The sequence below is a fragment of the Bos indicus genome, chromosome 4 (genome assembly GCF_029378745.1).
Source record: "Bos indicus isolate NIAB-ARS_2022 breed Sahiwal x Tharparkar chromosome 4, NIAB-ARS_B.indTharparkar_mat_pri_1.0, whole genome shotgun sequence".
NCBI classification, from domain to species: domain Eukaryota; kingdom Metazoa; phylum Chordata; class Mammalia; order Artiodactyla; family Bovidae; genus Bos; species Bos indicus.
In genome coordinates this window covers 107,580,259-107,602,209 of record NC_091763.1, presented here as the reverse complement: position 1 = coordinate 107,602,209, position 21,951 = coordinate 107,580,259, and the positions used below count along the sequence as shown (strand labels likewise).

At 40.9% G+C, this 21,951-nt stretch overlaps 1 protein-coding gene across 1 annotated transcript; it reads right to left on the bottom strand.

Annotated features, from left to right (window-relative positions):
• Nucleotides 1-264: 264 nt before the first annotated feature.
• On the bottom strand, nt 265-2,855 carry LOC109558017 (olfactory receptor-like protein OLF3). Its single transcript, XM_019959505.2, has 3 exons — nt 1,927-2,855; nt 1,028-1,054; nt 265-307 (listed from the first exon to the last, which is right to left on the bottom strand). Exons 1-3 carry the CDS (start codon nt 2,853-2,855, stop codon nt 265-267), a joined length of 999 nt encoding a protein of 332 aa, XP_019815064.2.
• Between the last annotated feature and the right edge of the window lie 19,096 nt (nt 2,856-21,951).

Below are 21,951 nucleotides of genomic sequence, written 5' to 3'. Positions count from 1 at the left end.
CATATGAGAAGATACTCTATATCATGTGTCATCAGGGAAATACAAATTAAGTCTCAGTAATCAAATACCACTACACACTATTAGAACAGCCAAAATCCTAAACACTGGAGAATGCTGGAGAAATATGGAGCAATAGAAACTCTCATTCACTGTTGGTGGGAATACCAAGTGGTACAGCCACTTTGGAAGACAGTTTGGTGGTTTTCTACAAAGCAAAGAATACTTGTGCCATATGATCCAGTAATCACGTTACTTGGTATTTACCTAAAGGAGTCCTAAAGGAGTCAAAAATATGTCCACACAAAACCTGCACACAAATGTTTATAATCAGCTTTATTCATAATTACTGAAAATTAGAAGCAGACAAGAAGTCCTTCAGTAGGTGAATGAATAAACATGCAAACAATAGAATGTTACTCGGGTCCAAAAAGAAATGAATGATTAAGCCATGAAAAGACATGAAGGAACTTAAATCCAAATTACTAGGTGAAGGAAGCCAATATGAAAGGCTGTATACTGTATGATTCCAATTATAAGACATTCTGGACCCCTTCTCCCCAAGTTTGCAGTGACATATAATTGATGTGTACTAGTGGAAGGAATGATGCTAAAGCTGAAACTCCAGTACTTTGGCTACCTTGCGTGAAGAGTTGACTCATTGGAAAAGACTCTGATGCTGGGAGGGATTGGGGGCAGGAGGAGAAGGGGACGACAGAGGATGAGATGGCTGGATGGCATCACTGACTCGATGGACGTGAGTCTCAGTGAACTCCGGGAGTTGGTGATGGACAGTGAGGCCTGGCATGCTGCGATTCATGGGGTCGCAGAGAGTCAGACACGACTGAGCGACTGATCTGATCTGATCTGATTTGGTATTTATTTTTATAACTTCTTCCATTTATTGTAACTATATCAACAGAAAGACAAAGTAAACAAATGGAATGAACTGGAGAATTAAAATTCAAAACAATCTAGGCAGGTTGGTGTGTGAAAATCAATACTGACTAGCAAAACAAAATGCACATACCTTTGTTTAAGTTTAAGAGAAAATGAGTACAGTGGGCGTGGAATCTTTGTAACCAGTTTATAGGAATCTGGTCTTTGAAAATTAGTTGAATAAAAGACTATAGTAATGAATAACTTTGGAAATAGACAGTGCTGATGTTTGTACACATTATGAATGTAATTAATGCCATTGAAGTACACACTTAAAAATGACTAAAATGACAAATTTTATATTATATATTGTATGTTTTACCACAATAAAAAAGACTATAGTGAAGCCACAGAATTCTCATCTTCAAAGCAAATAAGATCCAGCATAATGATCTGAACAGATATTCTGTCCTATATTATTTACTTCAGAATATAATATCACAGTCCAGATTTAGGCATAGAGAGTATTGAAAGCTCCAAAATTGATGTTATTTTTTTAAGGAGTTGAAAAAATCATTTGGAGGAAATAAAGCTGTTCTAAAAACAATTGGAGTATTGTCATGTAGAAAGAGAAACAGACATTTTCTCTTCTAGTCCACAAAAGTGTAAGTAGACCTAATTTTCAGAATTCATCTATCCATTCAATCCACAGACCAGGTCTGCTTGATGAAGCCATGCATTATTCCTTTAAACATGGACAAGCTAATAAAATGTAAAAATGGGAGAAGAATCCTAAATACTACTGGATACTGAGATAAGATGATCTAAGAAAAGGCCCTTTCATGAATCACTGGTATGTAAATTACCTGGTATTAGCCTACAAAAGGAAATGCATTAATTATGTGGAGAAATTCTTCACTTGAAATCCAGGATCTGACCATAATAGTCTTCTTTAGTGTAAATGTGGCAGTCCCCCCTTCACTTATCTGACCTTCTTTTTGATTTTGATGATAGATAACAAGAAGTTTTTATACTCTTTACCCTTTGTCTCTGAATTTGTCTAAAAGTTTACTGAGAGCAGCCATAACCTCTTTATTTCTCAAGCTGTAAATCAAGGGGTTCAGCATAGGGGCCACTACAGCATAGAAGAGAGCAACCATCTTCTCCCCGTCCACTGAGTAGGCGGACCGTGGCCCCAGGTAGGTGAAGATGGCAGCTCCAAAGCACATGGAAACCACAGTGAGGTGAGAGGCGCATGTCCCAAATGCTTTGCTACGTCCCTGAGCAGAATGAATGTGCAGAATGGCAGCAACGATACGACCATAGGAAAACAGAACCAGGAAAAAGGGAAGCATGATCACCAGAAATCCTGAGATGGCCACCATGACCTTGTTGAAAGAGATATCCACGCAGGCTAGCCGCAGCACTGCTAGGGTCTCACAAGCAAAGTGATTCATAACACTGTGACACAGGGGAAGCCGAAAGGTGATGACTGTCTCCAGCAGGGAATTCATGAAACCAGCCCCCAAGCAGCCCACAGCCAGTCCCAGACACAGCCCTCCATGCATGATGACCGTGTAGTGCAGCGGGTAGCACACCGCCACATAGCGGTCATAGGCCATGGCCCCCAGCAATAGGAACTCAGACGCAGCCAATGCCAGGGACGTAGAGAGCTGGATCAGACAGCTGTAGAATGGGATGGACTTCTGGACTGAGAGCAGGTGCGCCAGCATTTGAGGGACAATACTGCTTGAGTAACAGAGGTCCACAAGAGATAAAACACTAAGGAAGAAATACATGGGGGTGTGAAGCCTGCTGTCCAGTCTGATCAGAAGAAGGATGAGGGCATTTCCCACAATGGTCACCAAGTACATGGCCAAGAACAAGACAAAGAGGGAGACTTGAGTCCCCCAGTCGCTGGACAGCCCCAGCAGAATGAACTCACTCACCCATGTCTGCGTTTTATTCCCCTGACCCATTGGTTTCTAAGAACTGAACTAAAGATGTCAAACTGACAAATTAAAGAAACTCAGAATTGGAAGATGGCTTTCATACCACATGGTGAACCTACCCATTTGAACTTAAAGTTCTCCCTGAATGTCTCAGCCAGATCGTCATCCAGACTCTGCTTAACGTATCTGTAGAGGAAGAATCTAACAGTACCCAGTTGTGCAGCTGGAAATCAAGGGGAAAAAAAGGTTACATTCTTGAAATTCAATTTCTTAGAACATAAGTTTTCTCTCAAATATCTACTCTTAAATGGAGGAAGGAAATTAATGAAGTGTTTAGATTTAAAATTCCAGTTAACTTAGTAGTTATTAGAGGGGATAATTACTATCTTTCTGGTGAGAAAGTTTATAGCCCACATGAAAGATCTTCTGAATTCTACATGATGTTCGGTACCATTTAACTTTTTTGTTTTTGGATGTCTCAGACACAACTGTTCTCACCACTCAATGGAATGTATTCATGAAATCCTGAATGTTTTAAGTAATATTCTCATACTTATTACCAAGGGATTTGGAATTTGTTTTCTATAATTTCCCTTTTAATCTGAGAGTGTCAGGTGGAAGGTCTCATCTTCACCTACCTCACACCAGTAGCCCAGGTGGACATGTCAACCCACGATGGCCAACTTCAAGAATCAGGTGTTAAATGAAGACAAGGTATACCTCCCTGTTCAAATGTATCTCTTATGCCCTCCAAGGGTAATTTAATAATGTGTTTAATGATGTCATGTTATCGGGTGTGCATGCTCAGTCACTGCAGTCATGTCCAACCCTTTGTGACCCTATGGACTATAGCCCACCAGGCTTCTTTGTCCATAGGATTCTCCAAACAAGAATACTGGAGTGGGTTGCCATGGTTCATGTTCAGGGGATCTTCCTGGCCCAGGGACTGAACCCGCGTCTCCTGCATTGCAGGTGGATTCTTTACCACTGAGACATCAGGGAAGCCCTTCATGTTATTACTTAATAGCAATGTTTTCTCAAGGAAAGGACAACTCATTCATTCACCAATATAACAGGAATCACTCCTCACCAGTGAAGGCAGAAGGGTATAAAATCACATCTTAATTATAGAACATGATAACAGAGACAGGAACAGTTTTTTTTTTAACCCCAAGACAAAACTTATTTTATGTTTACTACTTAAGGAAAGAAATGTATCCCTAAGTAAAATATGCAGGTGGGAGTTTGAAGTCTCTGAGATACTCCTGTGACAGTACCTGAAAATTGCACATGAGGGTCAGTATTCCAAAGGCTTATTTACTATTCATACAGCAGACGGGCAGCAGATTACATTTATTAAACGTTTCCAGTTTTAGCATAAAAACTTTTAGGATGATTGTTACAGACTACACCACTTATAACACAGATGGCTGGAGGTCTTGCTATTATAGTTTATTTTCATATCATTAACTATAAAATATTCAGGATTTAGTATTGTTTTGAATAAGGTCCAAAATGTCAAGGAATTTATTAAAAAGAGAACTTTCAGAAAATGAACATCACACAGAAAGTACTGGAAATGATCATTGAACAAAGATACCACTTTCAAGTCTTTGCACTGAAAGCTTTCTGTCACTTACATCAAATTGATTGGAACAAGACACTCAGCTGTAACACTGGCGAAAAATGCACAATATTTAAAGATATAAGTAATATTCTTCACTGAAACACTTTTGCACAGCCAGAGTGCAAAAATCCACTGGAGTGGGAAAGACGGTAAAAGAAAAACAATCATAATTAAATTTATTTTTATTTGCTGAACACTTACTCTGTACTAGTCATTACACTAAATACCTCATATATCTACTAATATATGGGGCTTCCCAGGTGGTGCAAGTGGCAAAGAACCTGCCTGCCAAAGCAGGAGACACAAGAGATACAGGTTACATCCCTGGGTCAGCAAGATCCCCTGGAGAAGCAAATGGCAACTCACTTCAGTACTCCTTGCCTGGGAAACCTCATAGCGAGAGGAACCTGGAGGGTTACAGTCCATGGGGTGACAAAGAGTCGGACACAATGACTAAGCAACAGAAATATGTCTTCACAACAACACTGTGAGCTTTGGCTTATTAACTCTGTTTTACAGATGGGAAAAAGAGCTGAAGTGACTAGACAATGGAGGAGTCAGCAGGTAAGTAGGATTATCTGATAAGCCGGGGCACCTCCCTTATGCTGCTCCTATACATAGCAGACCCTGTGTATAGCACATGACAGTCATTTTTTAAAAGGCTATGGATACACCGAACATGAAAATCAGGAAACATATCAAGGGGACTAAATGAGTTCCTACTTTCTACTTTTGAGCCCATTTACTTCAGAGTCCTGGTGGGCCAGCGTAGGTCCCTCTCATTTACCTGTGAAGTTGAGATCTGGCCTTCAAGCCACTTCAGCAATATAAGGAAAAGACACACAGCACATCTCCCCCAGTACAGACTCTATTCTTGAAGTACGTGAAGACCTCTTTCATAAACTTGAAAAGGTGATCACGCTTCTACTCTGTGTCTGATATGGTGATGAACAGTGTCTCATAGTGGATCCATGACAGGAAGTCCTTTCTTCCTCTTCTAAGAGAAAACTAAGAGCTCTGAATATGAAAAATAAGGAAATAAAAATGATCCAGTATCAGAAATGAATAAATCAATTGCTTATTTTTTAAAATTAGCTTTCAAAGTTTCAAACCTAAGAATAGTTTTCTCTAGACAAAAGAATATCCTTAAAAAGTAAGAGGTGAGACAGGTCTGAGGGTATGAGTTTCATCTGATTGGGAAAATTTGTCCCATCTGAGCTGACTCCCATGGGAAACTCAGAATCTCTTCTGTGCAGTGGTGAGTGCTTGTAAATTGAACCAACATATCCCCCACTGTTCATGTAAATGGTTACTATCACACTAATATAAAAAGTGGACTACATCCAGGTCACTTGGTAATCATTCCAAAGCCAGAGGTAAAAATTTGAGTAGCCATGTGGTTAAGCTAAAGTCATTAAACAGGTAGAGGAGAGCCCAGAATTCTTTCCACTCATAGGATCACTTTCCATCATGGTCCCTTTAGAACCCACACATAAAGGCACTCAGTCATGCTTAAACCGTTCCCAAATTTCTTTTCAAACCTCCTTAGCTGTAAGCTCACAAACATAATTTGAATAGCCAGAACATAATTTTTTGGATGAACTTCTACCAGAGGACAACTATATCAAGCCACTATACTCTGAGACTTGAAGAATACAGAAGAAGTCATGGATTTCAGGAAGCTGGTTTCACAGTTTATGTTGCGAAATAAGTGCTGAAGAAAGACTGGAAATGCCTGAGTTACCTCTGGAGAATGGAGGGGGCCATCCTGTGCCTCGGAAAGACGGCAGGACTGGGAGAGTTGTGGAGTTTGAAGCAAGTGCAGCTGGAACAGGTAACTTTCTATAACTTAGTGATAAAATCTCAAGGGGCCAATTATTTTTTGCTGATTAGATTTCTTTTAATTTTCCTCTCCCTCTGCCTGGTCACTTCTGCATCTAACACCCTAACCTACATTTCAACTTTGCAAATGAAAATTTTGTTTCCTTGTCTCTGGAGCATGAGAAAGAACTCACCAAACTTTAATTTCTCAGGAGAAGTACATCTGAGTCTTCAGTGATACCAGCTTTGGATTGTACATGCATCCATGCTAAGTCACTTCGGTCGTGTTTGACTCTTTGTGAACCCCATGGATTGTAGCCCATGAGGGTCCTGTGTCCACAGGCTTCTCCAGGCAAGAATACTGGAGTGGGTTGCCATTCCCTTCTCCAGGGGATCTTCCTGACCCGGGGATCAAACCCACGTCTCCTGAGGCTCCTGCATTGAGGCAGATTCTTTACCACTGAACCACCAGGGAAGCTGGATTGTTGGGATTTTTATCCCATATTTAGGACCATGGGTCCATGGGGTCGCAAAGAGTCAGACGTGACTGAACGACTGAACTGACTGAACTGTAGGACCATGGGAATTACATCAAAACTTCCCCCTTCCAATTCACCCATCACCATATCCCTTTGAGCAATAACTTCTAGATCAGCAACTCTGGGGACCACTGGGTGCTCTGTGGTATGTCACCTAATCTGAGGTCGGGCAAGAAGACATTTTTTATGCCAATACCTGACAGCTGTTACTTATTATTGGGCTGCTGTCCAGGCTTCCCATGTTGCTCACTGGTAGAGAATCTGCCTGCCAATGCAGGAGACACAAGAGACATGGATTTGATCCCTGAGTCAGGAAGATCCTCTGGAGTAGGAAATGGCAAACCACTCCAGTATTCTTGCCTGGAAAACTCCATGGACAGAGGAGCCTGGCGGGATACAGTCCAGGGGGTTCAATGAGTTGGACATGACCGAGCACACACACAGTCCGGATTTGTAATTCTACCATCACGTTCTGTAACCTTAGAACTTTTGCCTTTCACTTCACTTTAAGGAAGATGATCTTCAATATGTTGGTTTGTACTTAGGGATTTTTAGTATTCAGAATCTTTAATAAAACACCACTACCCTCTGTTAAAAATACTCTAGTGAGGATGCTAAGCATTGTGCAGGAAAACTTCTATTCCCCATTTCCCTTTCCCAAGGGTGGCAGGGGAGATTTCCACCATGTGCCTCATCTAAGTGAGCGTAACCAGTCTGTTCTCATCCTCTGCTCGGTTATGTGGCATTGCCCTGTAAAGGGCTTGAGAAAGATGAGCTATTTTTCCTGCTAAGGTGGTAATTTTTCCCAATATAATACATATTTTCCTAAATTAATTACACAATTATGATACACTAAATTCCCATGACAAAGGTTTCTTTTGAGTTTGTATGTTGATTTATTGACACGTCTTTTTCTACACCAATACTATAATTTTAATTGTAGTTGCCTTATGATATGCTTTGATATATTCTAGAGAAGCTACTCCTTTACTTTAACACACTTCAAACTTGAAAACTTAACTTAATTCAAATTAAATACCCAAATCTACAGAGAATATTGTATTTAATGGAGAACCTGCAGATTCCTGCCTTTAGATCAGGAACAAGAAAGAATACCAGCCATCATGGCTATTTTTTCATATGGCCTTAGAGGGTTTAGACTATGATACAAGACAAGGAAATAGATTAAGATGGATAAAAGATTATAAAAACTATCACTATTTATAGACAATATGACTATAAACCAGGAACATTTTTTCAACAATCTATAAAAGAGGACTAGATCAAGACCACCTTACAGAAATCAATAGCATTTTTGTATGCCAGCAATAACCAACTAAATAAGTAAAATAAAATACCCCATATAATAGTTGTGAAGTATTTAGGAATTATAAATTATAAAGTAATTAGGAATTTCTCAGCAGAGTATATACATGAATTCTATAGCACTCTCTGCCAATACTTTCAATCCTCCTGTGTTCTTTATCTGCTTTCCCCATTTTACTTTTCTCCATGGTAATTATGACACACTGTGTTGATTATTTATTTCCTATATTTACTGTCTATTTTTCTTTAAGTAAAACATAACAGTCAAGACACAATTTAGAGACTAAACCCCACCACAATGTCCAAGAAGGCAGACGTTTCTGTATGCTTTTCATTGTTGGATCCACAACACCCAGAAGATTGTCTGGCATATAACATATGTTTAACAGATATTTATTTTAAAAATATGGAGAATATATGAAAACTCCAAATAAAACATTAAAGATTATCTGAACTAAAAATACATTTCATGCTTTGGATTGGACAATTTAATATTATAAAGATGTCAATGCTCCAAAATGAATCTCTAAGCTCGAAGTAAACCTAATCAAAATTTCAGGTAAATGTTTCTGCTGCTCCTGCTACTGCTAAGTTGCTTCAGTCGTGTCCGACTCTGTGCGACCCCAGAGACAGCAGCCCACCAGGCTCCCCCGTCCTTGGGATTCTCCAGGCAAGAACACTGGAGTGGGTTGCCATTTCCTTCTCCAATCCATGAAAGCGAAAAGTGAAAGTAAAGTCGCTCAGTCGTGTCTGACTCTTCGCGACCCCATGGACTGCAGCCCACCAGGCTCCTCCGCCCATGGGATTTTCCAGGCAAGAGTACTGGAGTGGGTTACCATTGCCTTCTCCCAAATGTTTCATGGAACTTTAAGAAATTACTCAAAATTTATATGGAATATGTCATGCTATAAATAGATAACTATAGAGAAAACATGTCAACATAACAAAGGCCACATATGACAAACTCACAGCTAACTTACTCAGTAATGAAAAGCTGAAAGTATTTCCTGTAAGATCAGCAACACAAGGGTGTCAACCATTGCCACTTTGATTCAACATAGTATTGGGCTTCCCCCATGGTTCAGCAGTAAAGAATCCACCTGCAATGCAAGAGATGTGGCTTCAATCCCTGGGTTGGGAAGTTCCCCTGGAGGAGAGCATGGCAACCTGCTCTAGAATTCTTGCCAGGAAAACCCCAAGGACGGAGGAGTCTGGTGGCTTGTGGTCCATGCATTCACAGAATCAGACACAACTGAAGCGACTGATCACACACATTGGAAGTAATAGCCGCAGTGATCAGACCAAAAAAAAAAAAAAAAAAAAATGAGAGCAAGAAAGAGAGATAAAAGGCACACAGGATGAAGGATAGAAGCAAAACTCTCACTATTTACAAACGGTATGATACTATATAGAAAACCCCTAAGCTCCCACTCTTCAACTATTAATACTAATAAATGAATTCAGTAAAGTTGCAGGATACAAAATAAAATATATAGAAATCTGTGACATTTCTATACACTAATGAAGAATTATCAGAATGAGAAATTTAAAAACAATCGCATTTACTATTGCACCAAAAAGAAAAAAAAATACCTGGGAATAAAAATACCAAGGAGACACTGATGAAAGAAGTTGCTGCTGCTGCTGCTGCTAAGTCGCTTCAGTTGTGTCCGACTCTGCGCAACCCCATAGATGGCAGCCCACCAGGCTCCCCCATCCCTGGGATTCTCCAGGCAAGAACACTGGAGTGGGTTGCCATTTCCTTCTCCAATGCATGAAAGTGAAAGTGAAGTCGTTCAGTCGTCTCCAACTCTTAGCGACCCCATGGACTGCAGCCTACCAGTCTCCGCCGTCCATGGGATTTTCCAGGCAAGAGTTCTGGAGTGGGGTGCCATCACCTTCTCCAGAAAGAAGTTGAAGATGACACAAATAAATGGAAAGATATGCTGTACTCACTAATGAAGGGAATTATTGTTAAAATGTCTACACTACCAAAAGAAATCTACAGACTCTAGCTAGCGATAAACTAAAGAAATGCTGTGAACGGTGAAAGTAGAAAACTTAATTAAATAAAATAGAATATTTTATGACCTAGATTTGAAGATTTTTTTTAGAAAAACAAAACTTCATAAGTTTAAATCATTGGACAAAGTATGATAAATTGGATAATATTAAAATGAAGACTTTTCATTCAACAAAGGACTCCATGAATAAAATTGACAGAGGTGACATATCAGAGGTATATATTTGCAATGGCTATAACAGAAAAGGATTCATATCTATAATGTACATACCAACAAGGAAATGGTAGAAAACAAAAGGAAAAGGAACACAGTGTATAGCAATAGAAATCCAAAAGGCTGACAATACGGTTCACTCAGAAAACATTTATTGTTTGGTAACTATGAAACAGACACTATGATATATTCTTGAACCAAACAAAGACCTCTATTCTTAAGGGGCTTATATTCTGAGGGCAGTGGAAGGGTGACAGATAGACATTTAAAAATGAATTAATTGCAAATATATTATAATAGATAAGTTATTTAGGGCTTCCCTGGTGGCCCAGAGGTTAAAGCGTCTGCCTGCAATTCAGGAGACCCAGGTTCAATCCCTGGGTCGGGAAGATCCCCTGGAGAAGGAAATGGCAACCCACTCCAGTACTCTTGCCTGGAGAATCCCATGGAGGGAGGAGCCTAGTAGGCTACAGTCCATGGGGTCGCAAAGAGTCGGACACGACTGAGTGACTTCACTTTGGAAAAAATAAATACCAAGGTAAGAAGAAAGACTGCTCATGGGGTTCTCAAGGCAAGAATCCTGAAGTGGATTGCCATTCTCTTCTCCAGTGGACCACGTTTGGTCAGAACTCTCTGCCATGACCCATCCATCTTGGGTGGCCCTACACAGCATGGCTCATAGTTTCACCAAGTTAGACAAGGCTGTGGTCCATGTGATCAGTTTGGTTAGTTTTCTGTGATTGTGGTTTTCAGTCTATCTGCCCTCTGATGGATAAGGATGAGAGGCTTATGGAAACTTCCTGATGGAAGAGACTGGCTGAGGGGGAAACTGGGTCTTGTTCTGATGGGCGGGCCCATCAGTAAATCTTTAATCCAATTTTCTGTTGATGGGCAGGGCTGTGTTCCCTCCCTGTTATTTACCTGGGGCCTGGGACTAGATGTGATAGAGAGAGGACCTGATGAACTATGGACTGAGGTTCATGACATTGTACAGGAGACAGGGATCAAGACCATCCCCATGGAAAAGAAATACAAAAAAGCAAAATGGCTGTCTGAGGAGGCCTTATAAATAGCTGTGAAAAGAAGAGGAGTGAAAAGCAAAGGAGAAAAGGAAAGATATAAGCATCTGAATGCAGAGTTCCAAAGAATAGCAAGAAGAGATAAGAAAGCCTTCCTCAGCGATCAATGCAAGAAAATAGAGGAAAACAACAGAATGGGAAAGACTAGGGATCTCTTCAAGAAAACTAGAGATACCAAGGGAACATTTCATGCAAAGATGGGCTCGATAAAGGACAGAAATGGTATGGACCTAACAGAAGCAGAAGATATTAAGAAGAGGTGGCAAGAATACACAGAAGAACTGTACAAAAAAGAGCTTCACGACCCAGATAATCACGATGGTGTGATCACTGACCTAGAGCCAGACATCCTGGAATGTGAGGTCAAGTGGGCCTTAGGAAGCATCACTACGAACAAAGCTAGTGGAGGTGATGGAATTCCAGTTGAGCTCTTTCAAATCCTGAAAGATGATGCTGTGAAAGTGCTGCACTCAATATGCCAGCAAATTTGGAAAACTCAGCAGTGGCCACAGGACTGGAAAAGGTCAGTTTTCATTCCAATCCCAAAGAAAGGTAATGCCAAAGAATGCTCAAACTACCACACAATTGCACTCATCTCACACGCTAGTAAAGTAATGCTCAAAATTCTCCAAGCCAGGCTTCAACAGTATGTGAACCGTGAACTTCCAGATGTTCAAGCTGGTTTTAGAAAAGGTAGAGGAACCAGAGATCAAATTGCCAACATCCACTGGATCATGGAAAAAGCAAGAGAGTTCCAGAAAAACATCTATTTCTGCTTTATTGACTATGCCAAAGCCTTTGACTGTGTGGATCACAATAAACTGTGGAAAATTCTGCAAGAGATGGGAATACCAGACCACCTGACCTGCCTCTTGAGAAACCTATATGCAAGTCAGGAAGCAACAGTTAAAACTGGACATGGAACAATAAACTGGTTCCAAATAGGAAAAGGAGGACGTCAAGGCTGTATATTGTCACCCTGCTTATTTAACTTATATGCAGAGTACATCATGAGAAACACTGGGCTGGAAGAAGCACAAGCTGGAATCAAGATTGCCGGGAGAAATATCAATAACCTCAGATATGCAGATGACACCACCCTTATGGCAGAAAGTGAAGAGGAACTCAAAAGCCTCTTGATGAAAGTGAAAGAGGAGAGTGAAAAAGTTGGCTTAAAACTCAACATTTAGAAAATGAAGATCATGGCATCAGATCTGGGGACCAGATCTGAAATAGATGGGGAAACAGTGGAAACAGTGTCAGGCTTTATTTTGGGGGGCTCCAAAATCACTACAGATGGTGACTGCAGCCATGAAATTAAAAGACGCTTACTCCTTGGAAGAAAAGTTATGTCCAACCTAGATAGCATATTGAAAAGCAGAGACATTACTTTGCCAACAAAGGTCCATCTAGTCAAGGCTATGGTTTTTCCAGTGGTCATGTATGTGAAAGTTTGTTGAATCATGAAGACACCGGGATTCTTGGCCCCCGGAGGAGAAGAATTCAATCCGGGGCCAGTGACGAGGCTTGATCGCCAGAGCTTTTGTGTAATAAAGTTTTATTAAAGTATAAAGGAGATAGAAAAAGCTTATGACATAGGCATCAGAAGGGGGCAGAAAGAGTACCCACTTGCTAGTGTTAGCAATGAAGTTATATACTCTCCAATGAATCCAAAGAATGTCTGGAGGTTGTAAAGACCTCACCAGACCTACTCCCATAATTTACATTTTAAGATAACAGAATTAGCCAGAAGGTTTAATCCAGAGACTGTCCTCAGGCAGGATACATTATTGTTATATAATCCTAAGGAATGTAGAGAAGGAAAAAAAGTTTGTCCTTTCTTCCTCCTTGAGAATTCCAGACCCCTCTCTCCTTGGGGACCCCTAGACTCCTTATCAACCTACCTAGGAATTGACTCTCTCATACGGATGTGAGAGTTGGACTGTGAAGAAAGCTGAGCGCCAAAGAATTGATGCTTTTGAACTGTGGTGTTGGAGAAGACTCTTGAGAGTCCCTTGGACTGCAAGGAGATCCAACCAGTCCATTCTGAAGGAGATCAGCCCTGGGATTTCTTGGGAAGGAATGATGCTGAAGCTGAAACTCCAGTACTTTGGCCACCTCATGCAAAGAGTTGACTCATTGGAAGAGTCTGATGCTGGGAGGGATTGGGGGCAGGAAGAGAAGGGGACGACAGAGGATGAGATGGCTGGATGGCATCACTGACTCAGTGGACGTAAGTCTGAGTGAACTCCAGGAGTTGGTGATGGACAGGGAGGCCGGGCGTGCTGCAATTCATGGGGTCGCAAAGAGTGAGATACGACTGAGCGACTGAACTGAACTGAACTGAACTGAAACTATGGTGGAGGTAATGAAGATAATGGCGACTTCCCTCAAAAGGTCCCATGCATACACTGCCACACTGAGTGCCCCCAACCCTGCAGCAGGCCACCACTGACCCATGCCTCCACCAGAGACTCCTGGACACTCAGGCAAGTCTGGGTCAGTCTCTTGTGGGGGCACTGCGCCTTTCTCCTGGGTCCTGGTACACACATGGTTCTGTTTGTGCCCCACAAGAGTCTGTTTCCCCAGCCCTGTGTAAGTTCTGGTGGTTCTATGGTGGAGTTAATGGTGACCTCCTCTAAGAGGGCTTATGCTACAGCCAGGTCTGCTGCACCCAGAGCCCCTGTGGCAGGCCACTGCTGACCCGGACCACTATAGGAGACACTCAGACACAGTTCTCGCTCAATCTGTGTGTTGGGCGTGTGTTTCGTGCCCTTCGCAGGTCTGAGAAGCTCAGGTAACTGAATGCTTGGGGACTGACTGTCCCACGTGGGCCGTGCGTCTTAATCACCTCCCCAGTCCTGAACACTCGGTTTCCCGGGCGCTCCATGAGAGAACCATCTCAGGTGTGCTGTATGTCTCCTCTGGAGAGCTGGCATCAGGCTGTGACCCTCCTGGCAGATGTCAACCATCCAGGATCTCAGGAAGATGTGGTTAGCAGCTGGGAGTCTGCTCACAGTTTCGTGGAAGATGCCATTTCTGGGGCTGAGATTGTATCAGCCCCTTGCCTTCTGGCTCTGGCTATCACAAGCCTGCCTCTCTGCCTCTGGGTGAGAGGGGAGCTGGCCAGCTCTCCTTTGGTGTTTACTCAATCCTTTGTTCTGTGAGTGGGCCAGGCTGCGCCTTAAGTTGTTAGGTTAGAGCCTTTCACGGGGAAAGTTCTCTTTTCTGCAGTTATGGTTAGGCATGTATTCTGTGGGTTTTTTTTTTTTTTTTTTTTTCTGTTATGTTGCTTTCTGAGATTCCAAAACTCCCCACACACCCACCTGTGAGAGGGGTTCCTACCGTGTGAAATCTTCTCCTTCTTCACAACTCCCTCCCCAGGACAGGTCTCCATCCCTAACACTTTTGTCTCTCTTTTTCTTTTTTTTGTCTTTTATATTTTGTCCTGCCTTCTTTCAAAGAGAATGGGGTGCCTTTCTGGGTGCCTGGTGTCCTTCACCAGTGTTCAGAAGCTGTTTTGTGGAAGTTGTTCAGCATTCAAATGATCTTTTGATGAATTTGAGGGGGAGAAAGTGGTCTCCCTGTCCTATTCCTCCACTATCTTGGCATGGAAGAGATACCTGGAGTAACAGGCAAATTTGGCCTTGGAATACAAAATGAAGCAGGTCAAAGGATAACAGAGTTTTGCCAAGAGAATGCACTTGTCATAGCAAACACCCTCTTCCGATAACACAAGAGAAGACTCTACACATGGACATCACGAGATGGTCAATACCGAAATCAGATTGATTATATTCTTTGCAGCAAATGATGGAGAAGCTCTACACAGTCAGCAAAAATAAGACTGGGAGCCGACTTTGGCTCTGATTGTGAACTCATTATTGCCAAATTCAGACTTAAATTGAAGAAAGTAGGGAAAACCACTGGACCATTCAGGTATGACCTAAATCAAATCCCTTACAATTATACAGTGGAAGTGACAAATAGTTTCAAGGGATTAGATCTGATAGAGTGCCTGAAGAACTATGGATGGGGGTTCATGACATTGTACAGGAGGCAAGGATCAAGACCATCCCCAAGAGAAAGAAATGCAACAAGGCAAAATGATTGTCTGACAAGGCCTTACAAATACCTGAGAAAAGAGAAGTGAAAGGCAAAGGAGAAAAGGAAAGATATACCCATTTGAATGCAGAGTTCCAAAGAATAGCAGAGAGAGATAACAAAGCCTTCCTCAGTGATCATTGCAAAGAAATAGAGGAAAACAATTGAATGGGAAAGGCTAGAGATCTCTTCAAGAAAATTAGAGCTACCAAGGGAACATTTCATGCAAAGAGGAGCACAATAAAGAACAGTAATGATATGGACCTAACAGAAGCAGAAGATATAAAGAAGAGGTGGCAAGAATACACAGAAGAGCTGCACAAAAAAAGATTTTCATGACCCAGATAACCACGATGGTGTGATCACTCACTGAGAGCCAAACATCCTGGAATGTGAAGTCAAGTGGGCCTTAGTAAACATCACGGCGAATAAAACCAGTGGAGGTGATGGAATTCCAGTTGAGCTATTTCAAATCCTAAAAGATGATGCTGCATCAATGTGCCAGCAAACCTGAAAAATTCAGCAGTGGCCACAAGACTGGAAAAAGTCAGTTTTCATTTCAATCCCAAAGAAAGGCAATGCCAAAGAATGTTCAATCTACTACACAATTGCACTCATCTCACACGCTAGCAAAGTAATGCTCTAAATTCTCCAAGTCAGGCTCCAACAGTACATGAACCATGAACTTGCAGATGTTCAAGGTGGATTTAGAAAAGCCAGAGGAACCAGAGATCAAATTGCCAACATCCACTGGATCATTGAAAAAGCAAGAGAGTTCCAGGAAAACATCTACTTTTGCTTTATTGATTATGACAAAGCCTTTGACTGTGTGGCTCACAACAAACTGTGGAAAATTCTGAAAGAGATGGGAATACCAGACCACCTGACCTGCCTCCTGAGAAGTCTGTATGCAGGTCAAGAAGCAACAGTTAAAACTGGACATGCAACAACAGGACTTGTTCCAAATCAGGAAAGGAGCATGTCAAGGTTGTATATTGTCACCCTGCTAACTTGACTTATATGCAGAGTACATCATGTAAAATGCTGGGCTGGATGAATCACAAGCTGGACTCAAGATTGCTGGGAGAAACATCAACCTCAGATATATAGATGACACCACCCTTATGGCAGAAAGCAAACAAGAACTAAAGAGCCTCCTGATGAAAGTGAAAGAGGAGAGTGAAAAAGTTGGCTTAAAACTCAACATTCAGAAAATTAAGATCATGATTCCCCATCAAATAGATGGGGAATCAATGGAAAGAGTGACAGACTTTATTTTGGGGCTCCAAAATCACTGCAGGTGGTGACTGCAGCCATGATATTAAAAGATGCTTGCTCCTTGGAAGAAAAGTTATAATCAACCTAGACAGCATATTAAAAAGCAGAGACATTACTTTACCAACAAAGGTCCATCTAGTCAAAGTTATTGTTTTTCCAGTAGTCATATATGGATATGAGAGTTGGTTATAAAGAAAGCTGAGTGCAGAAGAATTGATGCTTTTGAACTGTGGTGTTGGAGAAGACTCTTGAGAGTCCCTTGGACTGCAAGGCTATCCAACCAGTCCATCCTAAAGGAAACCAGTCCTGAATATTCACTGGAAGGACTGATGCTGAAGCTGAAGCTCCAATATTTTGGCCACCTGATGTGAAGAATTGACTCACTGGAAAAGACCCTGATGCTGGGAAAGATTCAAGGTGGGAGGAGAAGGGGACGACAGAGGATCAGATAGTTAGATGGCATCACTGATGCGATGGACATGAGTTTGAGTAGGCTCTGGGAGTTGGTAATGGACAGAGAAGCCTGGCGTGCTGCAGTCCATGGGGTCACAGAGTCAGACACGTCTGAGAAACTGAACTGAACTGAAGAAGAAATAGGAGTAGGGGGCAAGGAGAATGTTTGCAGGATCAAATAGGGCATTGATGATAGTTAAATGAAGAACTGGAGGAGATAAAGAAGTGCATACCTGAGAAAGAGGCATTCCATGCAGACAGTATAGTTAGAAGAAAAGCCTGTGTTCATTGTAAATATTTGGGTTTTACTCTGAATAAGTGCAAGGTTGAAAGAGGAAGGACATGATTTGAGTTATGTTTTATTTATTTTTTAATATAAATTTATTTATTTTAATTGGAGGCTAATTGCTTTACAATATTGTATTGGTTTTGCCATACATTGACATGAATCCACCACAGGTGTACACATGTTCCCCATCCTGAAACCCCCTCCCACCTCCCTCCCCATCCCATCCCTCTGGGTCATCCCAGTGCACCAGCTCCAAGCATCCTGTATCATGCATCAAACCTGGACTGGCGATTCGTTTCACATATGATAATATACATGTTTCAATGCCATTCTCCCAAATCATCCCACCCTCACCCTCTCCCACAGAGTCCAAAAGACTGTTCAATACATCTGTGTCTCTCTTATGCTGTCTCTCATACAGGATTATCGTTACCATCTTTCTAAATTCCATATATATGTGTTAGTATACTATATTGGTGTTTTTCTTTCTGGCTTACTTCACTCTGTATAATAGGCTCCAGTTTCATCGACCTCATTAGAACTGATTCAAATGTATTCTTTTTAATGGCTGAGTAATACTCTTTTGTGTATATGTACCACAGCTTTCTTATCCATTCATCTGCTGATGGACATCTAGGTTGCTTCCATGTCCTGGCTATTATAAACAGTGCTGTGATGAACATTGGGGTACACGTGTCTCTTTCACTTATGTTTTAAATGGATCACTCTGAATCCTGGGATATAAGAACAGAAGCAGGGAAACTTGATACAGGCAATTGCAGTAACTCGAGCAGGAGGAAGGGTGGCTCACACTGGGATGTGTGAGATGTGATCATATTATGTATATATTTTGAGAACAGAGACAACAGGCTACGCTTGCCCATTTAAAGCAGATATGAGAAAAAGACGGAAATGTCCTAATCACTGCAATGATGGAGTTATCATGAACTGAGCTGGGGAAGGCATGAATAGAATGGGGTGGGGTGAAGGTAGATGAAATCAGAAGTTCAGCATGTGAAGACATGTTCATATTGATTAATTATAAGAATAATGCAAAATAAAACAAATTTATACCTTCTAGGGCAGAAAAAATTTAAAACAAGCAGGCTGTGGATACATAAGAACCCTCCCACACTGAAGTAAGAGTGTGCTGTTGCTGCTAAGTCGCTTCAGTCGTGTCCGACTCTGTGCGACCCCAGAGACAGCAGCCCACCAGGCTCCCCCGTCCCTGGGATTCTCCAGGCAAGAACACTGGAGTGGGTTGCCATTTCCTTCTCCAATGCATGAAAGTGAAAAGTGAAAGTGAAGTTGCTCAGTCGTGTCTGACTCTTAGTGACCCCATAGACTGCAGCCTACCAGGCTCCTCTGTCCATGGGATTTTCCAGGCAAGAGTCCTGGAGTGGGGTGCCATTGCCTTCTCCGAAGTAAGAGTGTAGATAAAGCCAATCTGGAGAGCATTATCCATTACCAAGCTACTTGGTTCCTGTGTATATCCCCTAAATAAATCCCCATAGGTCTTTAAGTGCACATGTATTATGGTGTAAATCATAGGGCCATATGTGGTGAGGGGGGGGTTGGGTACCACAACAAAGAATGGTAGCTAAAATATGGTATACACCATGGATTACTCTGTATATTAGTCTATTAGTCTATTGAAGTAATAGACTAGCAATAGAGGGTTTGGTTAAAAAAATAAATAAACTTAGACATTGTATTAGTTTATTGAGTAGTTAATATATTTCTAAATACATAAACATACTCTCAAACATCATTGCATGCATTAAACATACCAGAATAGTTGTCCACACAGCAAGGAAGAATTAAGAATAAAGAATGGGATAAAATATAATTAATCAATTTCAGTTAATGAAAGAAGACTTGTGTGGGTGATAATATTTCATCTACTGAGGAACAATACGGACCAGTTAACTCAGCACCTATTTTTAAAAGTCTTATTTACCACTATACTAAATTCTAATATGAATTATCTTTATATGTTTCATAAAAGGCAACCTCTAAAATAGTAAAGAAAGTTTCAAAGCAGGTATTTATTGGCACTGTTAAGGCACTGGGGAAAAAATGAGATAAAATACATAGTCCTTACATGAAGTTTATAGTTTAACTGGTGAACATAATATTTTGCCCTTTCTAAGGCAAACACTTGAATTTTCTCCTCTTAAAAAGTGGGAGATCAAAATATCTTTACTCTTGAGATTTTACTCATAAATTTGAGCCCAGTTATTCATGATACTAATTGATAGGATTGAGAATTTCCAGTGAAAGGTAGCATTTATTACTAAACCTATGAGTGCTTATTAGTAAATTATTAATACATTGGGTAAGTCTCAGATTTCACATAGAAAAATCTAACAGGTCTACAATTATTTTTTTCATGAATTCATATGACTTGTAAAAAAATAAATTTTCCTTTTATAGAGACAGTCCTTTTCTTCCAACCCTGATAGACAAATGGTGTGCCCTGAGAACAATCATAGAGAGGACGAGGGAATCAGGATGCAGATGAAGAAGCAGGCACACACAAGGCCATATCAGGCCCTGCACATGTGGAGTTTGGATTTTATTCTAAGCAGGAAAAAGATGTGACCTGATTTGTTTTCTAAGATAAAGAAGCCTTCTACAGGTCAAATGGCCCAGATCACTCAAATAAACTGTAGGGAAAAAACAGAGTTAGAGGGGCCCTGTAGAGTAGAGAGATTTCTAAGCATATCAAATAGAGAAAACTTGGCAAAATTCGACTACAGTGACTAGGGATGTTTGCTTGAAGAATAAAGCCATAAGTAAATACAATACAGTAATTACTACAAAGGTCAAAAGAATAGTTACTTTTGGGAAAAAGGAGTTGTCATTAGGATACGTGGAGGGGCTGTTGGAGCAGCTAGCAGATCTTTTGTTGTTGTTTTAACTTGAGCGGTGGTTACAAGAGGGTTTGTCTTATAATAATTCAATAAGTTATACATTCAGTATTGTGTTCTGCCTCTGTTTTTGCTTACAACATAAAGTAAAAAAGCAAACAATAATTTTAAAAATTAAAGTTGTTGTGTGCAGAACAGAATGTAAAAAAGAGAGGTGGAAACAGACCAGTTAATCACATATTTTTTTGGCAAGCAAATGAAATCTATTGCTGGGTAGAATGTAAAAGAAAGGAATCAGAAATTACTCTGAGGTATGATGGTCCCTTTTACTAATACAGTGAAGGTGTTTGGTGGCAAGAGGAAAGGAATAGCTTGGGGCAGAGGAAGCAAGCATAATAGCTCTATTTTAACTATGGTAAGAATGAGATTTATATAATGTAAGTGAAGGAGTCAATCAAACATTGATACATATGTTTGGAGATCACAAGAAAGGTCTTGTCTGGCCTGTAGCTAAAAAAATGCATAAGAGATAGATGTGTAGGTAGGTAGTTAGGTAGAGATAGATGCATGGATGGATGAATGAATAAACGCCATAGTTCTGGGTAAAGTAATTACTTTGAGCAGACATAGAACGTGATCTACTAGAGCCATAGCAAAAGGAAAAAAACTCATTTTGAATAGTTGTATATATAGAGGTTTGCATAACATGTGGCCCTACAATTGTGTAATCCTACTTTAAAAAAAATAGTTGAATATCTACTCTATGCCACCACTCTACTAGGCATTTTACATAGATAATCTATAATCTTCAAAATAATCACATCACTGGTTATGATCACTTGTTTTTATAATTGAGGAAACTAGAGGTTAGAGAGTTTTCAAAGCCACATGAAGTGTGGCTGTTCCCACCCTGAAATTTTTTACTATTTATATTGCATTTTCTGAGGGAACATGCAAGAAGAATTTGAAAGTAAAAAGGGGGATATGAAGTCTAGGAGGAGAGGTTATCCAGAAGACTGCAGCATAAGAATTAAAGGCTTTAAAAATTTTTGTCGTTGTTGTTGTTGTTTTGCTCAATCATGTTGACTCTTTTGTGACCCCATGGACTATAGCCCTCCAGGCTCCTCTGTCCATGGGATTTCCCAGGCAAGGATACTGGAATGAGTTGCCATTTCCAGGGTATTGTCGTGACCCAGAGATCGAACCTACATCTCCTGTGCTGCAGGCAGATTGTTTACTGCAGTAGTGATCAGTTCAGTTCAGTTCAGTCACTCAGTCATGTCCAACTGTTTGCGACCCCATGAATTGCAGCACACCAGGCCTCCCTGTCCGTCACCATCTCCCAGAGTTCACTCAAACTCACATCCTTCGAGTCGGTGATGCCATCCAGCCATCTCATCCTCTGTCGTCCCCTTTACCTCCTGTCCCCAATCCCTCCCAGCATCAGAGTCTTTTCCAATGAGTCAGCTCGTCGCATGAGGTAGCCAAAGTACTGGA